Source organism: Ranitomeya variabilis, chromosome 4, assembly GCF_051348905.1.
Source record: "Ranitomeya variabilis isolate aRanVar5 chromosome 4, aRanVar5.hap1, whole genome shotgun sequence".
Taxonomy (NCBI): domain Eukaryota; kingdom Metazoa; phylum Chordata; class Amphibia; order Anura; family Dendrobatidae; genus Ranitomeya; species Ranitomeya variabilis.
Window position 1 is genome coordinate 759,571,932 of NC_135235.1, and position 12,243 is coordinate 759,584,174.

The 12,243-nt window shown below is 42.3% G+C and overlaps 1 protein-coding gene across 1 annotated transcript in view; it reads right to left on the reverse strand.

Annotated features, from left to right (window-relative positions):
* Positions 1-212: 212 nt before the first annotated feature.
* LOC143766872 (uncharacterized) overlaps positions 213-12,243 on the reverse strand; it is a 42,524-nt gene continuing 30,493 nt past the window's right edge. The window contains exon 7 of the mRNA XM_077254870.1: positions 213-2,506. Within this exon, the coding sequence (XP_077110985.1) occupies positions 1,233-2,506 (1,274 nt within the window). The 3' untranslated portion in view covers positions 213-1,232. The remainder of the gene's footprint in view (positions 2,507-12,243) is intronic.

Sequence of the window (12,243 nt, forward strand, 5' to 3'; positions counted from 1 at the left end):
GATCCTTGTGACGTGAAATAGCAGAATTCCTGCCCCTTGAACAACAGGTGTTTAGCAGAGCTCTCCACCTCCGTGTGCAAGGGAAAGGATTTCACAAAAATAGAACAAAAATCAGATTTGGCAGGGCTCGCCAAAATGTTAGAGAAAATAACAGTTTCTTACTTTTTTAAGTAAGAGCACAGTGAAGATAGAAAGGAAAGCAATATTGAATTGTGTGGATAAAACAAATCTTGTTTAATGTTCATTCAAAAAGTGATGACAAAAATGAAGACAAGTTCATAGCACGTAGTAAGTTTTAGATTATAGAAGAGAAAACAAGCATTCATTGGTTCTTACATATGGTTTTGAAGTATGATGTGGTCTGGGTTGGAGATTCTCAAAGTATGAGAGATCTGTCTGAACAGGAGTTAGGTCAGCTTATATACTATATTGACCCATAGGCTTACATTGGATCTATTTTTCCTGTCTCATAACCACATATGGTGATCTGCTGCTATGTTCATAGCCTCTACCATATTAGAAGAACACTAGTAACTTGCGGAATATGAATATTAGTTTTTTGTACATTACCTCATTTTGAAATGCTTAAGCATATAGCCTGTGACCTTTAAGAACCATTTTTTATCTCCAAATAGCCACAGTTCTGACAAAAGCCCTATAGGTCTGACAAACAGAGAACAGATGTAGCGGCCACAATCCTCAGAATAACTCAGTCCCTCACTATCCAGAGTATCTATTTGCTAGTTAGAACCTGCATATGTAAAGTAATCTATATTTTTTTTATTATTATTGAAATACTAATATTTTACCCTCCTTTTGGAGTGTGTCAATGACTGCCTTCTAGACATGTAAAGTCAGCAGTCTTCCTCATGATTGCGGAGCCTACTGAAACAGACCAAGGGACCTTTTTAAAACATTTAGGAAGCCATTCCAGGTGTTTTTATTCTAATTTACTGACAATGACTTTTGGGTTTTCATTGGCTGTAGGATCTAGTCATCAACAGAAATAAACACTTGAGATATATCACTCTGTAATGATTCTATATAATATGAGTTTCACTTTTTGCATTTAAGAACTGAAATAAATTAACTTTTTGATAATATTCTAATTTAGTGAGAAGCACTTGTATGTGACTATGTAAACACAATTAAGAACATAAAAAAAGCTTCTCCCCTGTGTGAATTCTTTGGTGGCTAGAAAGAGGTGGTTTCTTCACAAAACATTTTCCACATTACGAACATGAAAATGGCTTCACCCCTGTGTGTGTTCTTTGGTGGGTAACAAGATGTGTTTTCTGGTTAAAACATTTCCCACATTCTGAACAGGAAAAAGGCATCTCCCCTGTGTGGGTTTTCTGGTGGCTATCAAGATTCGTCTTCCTGCTAAAACATTTTCCACATTCTGAACAGGAAAAACGCTTCTCCCCTGTGTGGGTTTTCTGGTGGCTATCAAGATCTGTTTTCCTTTTAAAACATTTCCCACATTCTGAACATGAAAAAGGCTTCTCCCCTGTGTGGGTTTTCTGGTGGCTAACAAGATTCGATTTCTGGTTAAAACATTTCCCACATTCTGAACATGAAAAAGGCTTCTCCCCTGTGTGGGTTTTCTGGTGGCTAACAAGATGCGCTTTTTGGTTAAAACATTTCCCACATTCTGAACAAGAAAAAGGCTTCTCTCCTGTGTGAGTTCTTTGGTGGTTAACAAGCTGCGCTTTCCGAATAAAACATTTTCCACATTCTGAACATGAAAATGGCTTCTTCTCTGTGTGAATTCTCTGGTGACTGATAAGACATTTTTTATCTGTAAAACATTTCCCACATTCTGAACAAGAAAAAGGCTTCTCTCCTGTGTGGGGTTTCTGGTGGCTAACAAGATGCACTTTCCTGGTAAAACATTTCCCACATTCTGAACAAGAAAAAGGCTTCTCTCCTGTGTGGGTTTTCAGGTGGCTAACAAGATGCGCTTTCCTGGTAAAACATTTCCCACATTCCGAACAAGAAAAAGGCTTCTCTCCTGTGTGAGTTCTTTGGTGAGTAACAAGCTGCATTTTCCGAATAAAACATTTTCCACATTCTGAACATGAAAATGGCTTCTTCTCTGTGTGAATTCTCTGGTGACTGACAAAATCTGATTTCTGGTTAAAACATCTCCCACACTTGGAACAAGAAATTCTATTGTCTGCTTTGTGAAGGCTTTGTTGTTTGAGAAAGGACTTTTCTAGGGGAAAACTATTTCCATATTCTGAAAATGAAAATGTCTTCATTGCTTTAGGAGCAGTTCGTTTTTTAATGCTTATTTTGTGATTTTGATTTTCCTTAGTAGTCGGTAATGAATCAGAAGACAGGATCTGTTCCACAGGATCAGATGACAGATCTTTGCTGTGAAGGGATGATGGTATATTTGGAGTAATGGCATTCACTTCAATTGTATCCTGTGGGATCTCAAGATTATCTGATTTAAACATTGAAGCTGTCAGCTGTCCTGCTGATCTCCTGGTACAGTTATCTGACAAGAATAAAACCAATTATTATTTTAGAGTAAAATATCCTTGAATTCTATATTTTTGACCATTTCTACTTAAACGGTCTGTAAAAATGGCAAGTTATGCAAAATTATTGAATTATTCCCCAAGACAATGACAGTTTACAGTTTACTAGACTGTGCTCAAGCCACATTAAGCATCCATGCTTTTGGCATTACCATAGTGAGAAGAAATCACTTATTTTATGGCATGTGTATCTCCTGGAGCACAATCTGGGCACTATGTGTTGGGTAATAACTTGGGATATTTGCAATTTTCACTTTCCAACATTCACTGCGCGTGCTGATATCTGGAAACTGCAAGTGGAGTCAAAACAGTCACTATTCCTATAATTTATTGAGGGTTATAATTTACAAAATGGAGTCATTTTAACCCCTTCATGACCCCAGCTTTTTTTTGTTTTACGTTTTCGTTTTTCGCTCTCCTCCTTCCCAGAGCCATACTTTTTTTTATTTTTCCGTCAATATGGCCATGTGGGGGCTTGTTTTTTTGCAGGACGCGTTGCACTTTTGAACGATATTATTGGTTTTAGCATGTCGTGTACTAGAAAACTGGAAAAAAATTCCAAGTGTGATGAAATTGCAAAAAAAGTGCAATCCCACACTTGTTTTTTGTTTGGCTTTTTTTGCTAGGTTCACTAAATGCTAAAACTGACCTGCCATTATGATTTTCCAGGTCATTATGAGTTCATAGACACCAAACATGTCTAAGTTATTTTTTATCTAAATGGTAAAAAAAAATTCCAAATTTTGCTACAGAAAAAAAAAAATTGCGCACTTTTCCGATACCTGTAGCGTCTCCAATTTTCGTGATCTAGGGTTGGGTGATGGCCTTTTTTTGTGGACTGAACTGACATTTTTAATGATACCATTTTGGTGCAGATACGTTCTATTGATCGCCCGTTCTTGCATTTTAATGCAATGTCGCAGTGACCAAAAAAATCGTAATTCTGACGTTTCAATTTTTTTCTCGCTACGCCGTTTAGCTTTCAGGTTCATTTTTTTATTGATAGATTGGGCGATTCTGAACGCGGCGATACAAAACATGTGTATATTTGATTTTTTTGTTTTATTTTGAATGGGGCGAAAGGGGGGTGATTTAAAACTTTTATATTTTTTCATATTTTTTTAAAACATTTTTTTTTTTACTTTTGCCATGCTTCAATAGCCTCCATGGGAGGCTAGAAGCTAGCATAGCCTGATCGGCTCTGCTACATAGGAGCGATGCTCAGATTGCTCCTACGTAGTAGATTTACTGCATTGCTATGAGTGCTGAGCACAGGGTGGCGCGCACACAGCAATCAGGCATCAACAACCATAGAGGTCTTCAATAGACCTCTGGTTGTCATGCCGATGCATCGCTGACCCTCGATCACGTAACGGGGGTCAGGAATGCACGCATTTTAGGCCCGACGGCCGGAAGCGCTAGTTAAATGCCGCTGTCAGCGTTTGACAGTAGCATTTAACTAGTTACTAGTGGCGGGTGGATAGTGAATCCACCCCCCGCTATTGCGAGCACACATGTCAGCTGTTTTGAACAGGCTTTGATGCGGGCTCACCTCCGGAGGCCACATCAAAGCGGGGGTTCTGACCTCGGATGTACTATCCCGTTTGAGGTCAGAAAGGGGTTAAAGGGGTTTAATCTGCTCTGGTTTTCTGCAATTTTGTCATATTAGGAATTCTGCAAATGGTGTGTCCCATCTCCTCTGGGATCTGCTCCTGCAATGTCTGCTTTGGACACCAGAGGCGGCTTACTCAATCTGCAGGCGATGCTGATAACAGAGGTGGGGTTGGAACCAGAAGCTCTTGGCGGTGCAGGCTCTGCCCAGTCACTAAGATTAGGGTGCCTAGCATCTGTAGTACCATCTGCCAATTGGAAAGCACCAAACATTTTTTAATCAGATAAATTTGTATTAACGATAACAAGATTTACAACAGATCACATGTTCATACTCATTTTATGTTTTACAGTAAATTAACCCCCATGGAGGCCATATCAGGAGAAAACAATAATTCGTCCATAGTTGACAATATCAAACAGAGTTCCAGTTTACCATAAATTGTACTCTATAATACTATATACTGGTAGAACATTAACCCTATCCAACCACGGCTGCCATAATTTATGGAAGAAATCTAGCTCGTCTCTCCTGGTGTAAATGCTTTTCTCAAGCTCAGTTATGTGGTTCGTTTGAGCAATGAATTCACGTCTGGACGGAGGCTCCTCTCTAACCCAATATTTTGCAATCAGTTTCCTTGCAGCAAACTATAATCTTGCAATTACAATTTTAGTCGTATTGTCAGTTAATATTTACCCTAATATACATATCAACGGATCCCTAGGAATAACGTACCCATACACCACTCCAATGCAGTTCAACACTACAATCCAATAGGAGGACAATCTGGGACAATGCCAAAGCATATGCAATATGTCCGCCTGAGATTGCGAACTCCTTGGGCAATCAGAGTTGGACTTCGAAAGCACCACACTTTACTAAAGCTTGAAGCATATTGCCGGAAGCTGCCAGATACAGCCTTGATCTCCTCTAGTTCAGTCCTCTGTGCTCAGCTCCTGGCTTGTGTATTTGTTTTCTGTTGTGACCCCAGCCTGTTTACTGACTACTCTTATGTCTCCTGAGTTAGTATTTCCTCTTGGTTCTGACATGGCTATCTGTCTTTTCTTCTTCCCATCTTACTCCACAGAACAGTAGGTAACTGTGCTTCAAGCCTAGCGGTCTCTGTGTAAGTCCAAATCCGTGTAGAGGGGTTAATTTTAATTGTAGAGGGGTTTTTTGCATCAGACCCATACGAGTGTGCCAAGTATATCCTATACTACACTTCAAGGTCTGGGCACCTACTTCTTCGGCACCTCCACCCTCGGGCTGTGCTTATCATCTACTTTACCGCATTATGAGTTCATAGACACCAAACATGTCTAGGTTCTTTTTCATCTATGTGGTGAAAAAAAAAACAAAAAAAAAAACAAACTTTGTTAAAAAAAAAAAAAAAGAAAATTTGCTCCATTTTCCAATACCCGTAGTGTCTCATTTTTCGCCATATCGGGTCGGGTGAGGGCTTATTTTTGGTGCGCCGAGCTGTCATTTTTTTTAATGACATCATGTTGGTGCAGATACAATCTTTTGATCGCCCATTATTGCATTTTAATGCAATGTTGCGGCGACCAAAACAAGTAATTCTGGCAATTTTACTTTTTTCTCGCTATTCCGTTTAGCAATCAGGTTAATCCTTTTTTTATTGATAGATCGGGCAATTCTCAATGCGGCGATATCAAATATGTGTATGTTTAATTTTATTTTTATTGTTTTATTTTGAATGGGGATGATTTGAATTTTTATATTTTATATTTTTAAAAACTTTTTTGTTTTACTTTTGGCATGCATCAATAGTCTTCATAAGAGACTAGAAGCTGCCACAACCCGATCGGCTCTGCTACATAGAGGCGATGTTCAGATGGCCTGTATATAGCAGATTTACTCACTTGCTATGAGCGCAGACCACTGGGTTGCGCTCACAGGAAGCCAGCACTGAGAACCATAGAGGTCTCCAGGAGACCTCAGGTTGTCATGCCAACACATCGGTGACCCACGATCATGTGACGGGGGTCACCGGTGTGCGCATTTCCTTCGTGATTGCCATAAGTGAAATTTAAATGCCGCTTCAGAGTTTGACAGCGGCATTTAACTGGTTAATAGCCATGGGTGGATCTCTATTCCACCCGCGGCTATTGCGGGCACATGTCAGCTGTTCAAAACAGCTGACGTGTCCCCGGAAAGATGAGAGTCCACATCAAAGGGAGGGAGTCCGACTTCAGCGCACTATTACTCCCGATGTTGGTAAGGGGTTAAACTGATAGGACTTGATTTGGAAAGGGACACACTTGTCTATATAAGACCTCACAGCTCACAGTGGAAGTCAGACCAAATGAGAATCATGAGGTCAAAGAAACTGGCCAAGGAGCTCAGAGACAGAATTGTGGCAAGGCACAGATCTGGCCAAGGTTACAACAGAATTTCTGCAGTACGCAAGATTCCTAAGAGCACAGTGGCCTCTATAATCCTTAAATGGAAGACGTTTGGGACCAACAGAAGTCTTCCTAGACCTGGCCGTCCAGCCAAACTGAGCAATCGTGGGAGAAGAGCCTTGGTGAGAGAGGTAAAGAAGAACTCCCAAGATCACTGTGGCTGAGCTCCAGAGATGAAGTAGGGAGATGGGAGAAAGTTTCACAAAGTCAACTATCACTGCAGCCCTCCACCAGTCGGGCCTTTATGGCAGAGTAGCCTGACGAAAGCCTCTCCTCAGTGCAAGACATATGAAAGCCCACATAGAGTTTGCTAAAAAACACATGAAGGACTCTCAGACTATGAGAAATAAGATTCTCTGCTCTGATGAGATGAAGATAGACCTTTTTGGTGATAATTCTAAGCGGTATATGTGGAGAAAACTAGGCACTGCTCATCACCTGCCCAATACAATCCCTACAGTGAAACATGGTGGTGGCAGCATCATGCTATGGGGGTGTTTTTCAGCTGCAGGGACAGGACAACTAGTTGTCATTGAAGGAAACATGAATGCGGCCAAGTACAGATATATCCTGGATGAAAACCTCTTCCAGAGTACGCTGGACCTCTGACTCGGCCGAAGGTTCACCTTCCAACAAGACAATGACCCTAAGCACACAGCTAAAATAACAGAGGAGTGGCTTCAGAACAACTCTGTGACCATTCTTGACTGGCCCAGCAAGAGCCCTGACCTAAACCCGATTGAGCATCTCTGGAGAGACCTGAAAATGGCGTCCACCAACATTCACCATCCAACCTGACGGAACTGGAGAGGATCTGCAAGGAAGAATGGTAGAGGATCCCCAAATCCAGGGGTGAAAAACTTGTTGCATCATTCCCAAGAAGTCTCATAGCTGTACTAGCTCTAAAGGGTTAATACTGAGCAAAGGGTCTGAATACCTATGACCATGTGATATTTCAGTTTTACTTTTTAATAAATTTGCAAAAATTACTACATTTGTTTTTTTTCAGTCAAGATGGGGTGCAGAATGTACATTAATGAGAAAAAAAATTAACTTTTTTGCATTTCCAAATGGCTGCAATGAAACAATGACAAATGTAAAGTCTTCTTCTGAATACTTTCCGTACCCAATGTACACTCACCGGCCACTTTATTAGGTACACCATGCTAGTAACGGGTTGGACCCCCTTTTGCCTTCAGAACTGCCTCAATTCTTCGTGGCATAGATTCAACAAGGTGCTGGAAGCATTCCTCAGAGATTTTGGTCCATATTGACATGATGGCATCACACAGTTGCCGCAGATTTGTCGGCTGCACATCCCAAAGATGCTCCATACAAGGCAGGATGGATCCATGCTTTCATGTAGTTTACGCCAAATTCTGACCCTACCATCCGAATGTCGCAGCAGAAATCGAGACTCATCAGACCAAGCAACGTTTTTCCAATCTTCTACTGTCCAATTTCGATGAGCTTGTACAAATTGTAGCCTCAGTTTCCTGTTCTTAGCTGAAAGGAGTGGTACCCGGTGTGGTCTTCTGCTGCTGTAGCCCATCTGCCTCAAAGTTCGACGCACTGTGCGTTCAGAGATGCTCTTAGGCCTACCTTGGTTGTAACGGGTGGCGATTTGAGTCACTGTTGCCTTTCTATCAGCTCGAACCAGTCTGCCCATTCTCCTCTGACCTCTGGCATCAACAAGGCATTTCCGCCCACAGAACTGCCGCTCACTGGATTTTTTTTCTTTTTCGGACCATTCTCTGTAAACCCTAGAGATGGTTGTGCGTGAAAATCCCAGTAGATCAGCAGTTTCTGAAATACTCAGACCAGCCCTTCTGGCACCAACAACCATGCCACGTTCAAAGGCACTCAAATCACCTTTCTTCCCCATACTGATGCTCGGTTTGAACTGCAGGAGATTGTCTTGACCACGTCTACATGCCTAAATGCACTGAGTTGCCGCCATGTGATTGGCTGATTAGAAATTAAGTGTTAACAAGAAGTTGGACAGGTGTACCTAATAAAGTGGCCGGTGAGTGTATATATATATATATATATATATATATATATATATATATATATACATACATACAGGGGGAGAGGTGCTGTGCAGTATATATATACAGGGGGAGAGGTGCTGTGCAGTGTATATTACAGCCATCAGCCACGCACAGCTCAGAGATACATCATGGCACCGGTGTGATGTTTATTATGTAGTTCATCACAATCTTGTATGAAGTTAGTTGGTTTTATAAGAAATTGAAGAGTCAGGATAAAGGGAATCGCTGCTGTTATTGGTCAGAAATTCACACTTGGCCTCACTGCACATTTAATGTTGTCGATCATAAAAGTGAAGTTTGGCCAGAAAGACTGGACCTGGTCTTGTAAATCTAAAAACAACCCAAGCGATCCATAATAAGATGAACAGCCAGAGACATAATATTAGGAAAGGTGTAATCTGTCTGTTTAGGCATTTCGTTTTAGAATATAAACTAGATCCCACCAGTTTAACCCCTTAGTGACAGGGACAATTTGGTACTTAATGACCGAGCCAATTTTTACAATTCTGACCACTGTCCCTTTATGAGGTTTTAACTCTGGAACGCTTTAACGGATCCCGCTGATTCTGAGACTGTTTTTTGGTGACATATTCTACTTCATGTTAGTGGTAACATTTCTTCGATATTACTTGCGATTATTTATGAAAAAGACGGAAATTTGGCGAAAATTTTAAAAATTTTGCAATTTTCAAACTTTGAATTTTTATGCCCTTAAATCCGAGAGATATGTCACACAAAATAGTTAATAAATAACATTTCCCACATGTCTACTTTACATCAGCACAATTTTGTAAACAATTTTTTTTTGTTAGGAAGTTAAAAGGGTTAAAAGTTGACCAGCGATTTCTAATTTTTACAACAAAATTTACAAAACAATTTTTTTTTAGGGACCACATCACATTTAAAGTCACTTTGAGGGGTGTACATGACAGAAAATACCCAAAAGTGACACCATTCTAAAAACTACACCCCTCAAGGTGCTCAAAACCACATTCAAGAAGTTTATTAACCCTTTATGTGCTTCACAGGAACTGAAACAATGTGGAAGGAAAAAATGAACATTTAACTTTTTTTTTGAAACATTTTACTTCAGAACCATTATTTTAAATTTTCACAAGGGTAAAAAGAGAAAATGAACCACAAAATTTGTTGTGTAATTTCTCCTGAGTACGCCGATACCCCATATGTGGGGGTAAACCACTGTTTGGGCACATGGCAGAGCTCAGAAAAGAAGGAGCGCCGTTTAACTTTTTCAATGCAGAATTGGCTGTAATTGAGATCGGACGCCATGTCACGTTTGCAGAGCCCCTGATGTGCCTAAATAGTAGAAACCCCCCACAAGTGACACCATTTTGGAAACTAGACCCTTAAAGGAACTTATCTAGATGTGTGGTGGGCACTTTGAACCCCCGAGTGCTTCACAGAAATTTATAACGTAGAGCCGTGAAAATAAAAAATCCTTTTTTTCCCTCAAAAATGATTTTTTAGTTCACAATTTTTTATTTTCTCAAGGGTAACAGGAGAAATTGGACCCCAAAATTTTTTGTGCAATTTATCCTGAGTATGCTGATACCCCATATGTGGGGGGGACCACTGTTTTAGCACATGCAAAATGCAGACTTTGATGGAATGGTCTGCGTGTGTCACATTGCGTTTGCAGAGGCCCTGATGCACCTAAACAGTAGAAAACCCCCACAAGTGACCCCATTTTGGAAACTAGACCCCCCCAAGGCAGGGCCGCCATCAGGGCATCACTGCCCTGACTTGCGTATGGGGCCCGGTGGGCAGAGGGGGCCCGCATCGGGCCCCGTCTCATCTGCTCACAGGGCCCCTACCGGCAAGCTAAACCGGGCCCTTAGCGGCGCTGCGGCAACACTATTGACATGCGGGTCCGCGCCCGAACGTCAATAGTTAACAGCCGCCAGCCAATCGGAGGCTGGCAGCTGACGTCGGCCGCAGCGCGCACGTTGCCAGCGTCTGACGTGTCAGTTGCCGGCAAGTGCGAGCTTCAGCTGAGTGGAGGGGCTTCGCCTTCGCCGCAGGAGCGAGGTCAGGTAAGAACTTTTTTTATTATTATCATTGAGAGCAGCGATCTGGGGGGGCCCAGGGCTGAATGCTAGACACACCGGGGGCTGAATGCTAGACACACCGGGGGCTGAATGCTGGACACACCGGGGGTAGAATGCTGGAGCACTGGGGCAGAATGCTGGAGCACTGGGGGCAGAATGCCGGACACACTGGGGGCAGAATGCCGGACACACTGGGGGCAGAATGCCGGACACACTGGGGGCAGAATGCCGGACACACTGGGGGCAGAATGCCGGACACACTGGGGGCAGAATGCCGGACACACTGGGGGCAGAATGCCGGACACACTGTGGGCAGAAATCCGGACACACTGTGGGCAGAATGCCGGACACACTGGGGGCAGAATGCCGGACACACTGGGGGCAGAATGCCGGACACACTGGGGGCAGAATGCCGGACACACTGGGGGCAGAATGCCGGACACACTGGGGGCAGAATGCCGGACACACTGGGGGCAGAATGCCGGACACACTGGGGGCAGAATGCCGGACACTCTGGGGGCAGGACTGGAGACAGGTGGGGCAAGAATGGAGATACGGGGCAGAATGAAAGACATGGGGGCAGGATTGGATCATGGGGCAGGATGAATACGATGGAAACATATGGAGCAGGATGGGGAGATCACATGGGGAAGAATGGATACTCATGAGGGCAGGATGGGAGAACATATGGCTGAAGCCAGGAATCATATACACGGGCCCAGGATGGGGGATATTATTATTACCATAGGGGCGAATTACGAGATATTATTACTGCAGTGACGTATTTATTTTATTTTTTGAGGACACTGTTTTAAATGGGGGGGCAGTCTTTTTACTGTGTAGAGTGTAGATGTCGCCTTTTTTTCTTCATGTGGTGTAATGTAGAAGTTGGGAAAAATTAAGTAATGTGTTCTGCAAGCGGAGCTCGAGATAACTGTGTTATTTCCTGTAGAGACAAGTCCTGGCTGGAAGAAGGGATGGCGGTCTGTGCGGGATGTCAGATGAAGGACTTCACCTAGAGACGTCACTAGTGAGTCAGTGTTACCTATACACTGACACTATACACTGTATACTATATACAGAGCTCCTGTGTATAATGTCACCGGTGATCACTGTATTACCTATACATTATATACAGAGCTCCCGTGTACAATGTCACCGGTGATCACTGGATAACCTATACACTATATACAGAGCTCCTGTGTATAATACCACCAGTGATCTCTGTATTACCTATACACAGACACTGCATACTAAGTACAGATCTCCTGTGTATTATAATGGCACTTATGGTGATAGTATTGTGTTTTGTTTTTTTTTATTACTGATCAGTATTGTAGTATTCAGTCACTATGTGGTGGTAATATGTGGTCTGGACATGGTGTTTCGGTATTTGTCCCTTGTATGTGCTATTTGGTCACTTTGTGGTGGTAATATGTGGTCTGGTCATGGTGAGGTGGTATTTGTTCCTTGTATGTGATATTATTCGGGCACTGGTTGTAATATGTGGTCTGGACATGGTGCGGTGGTATG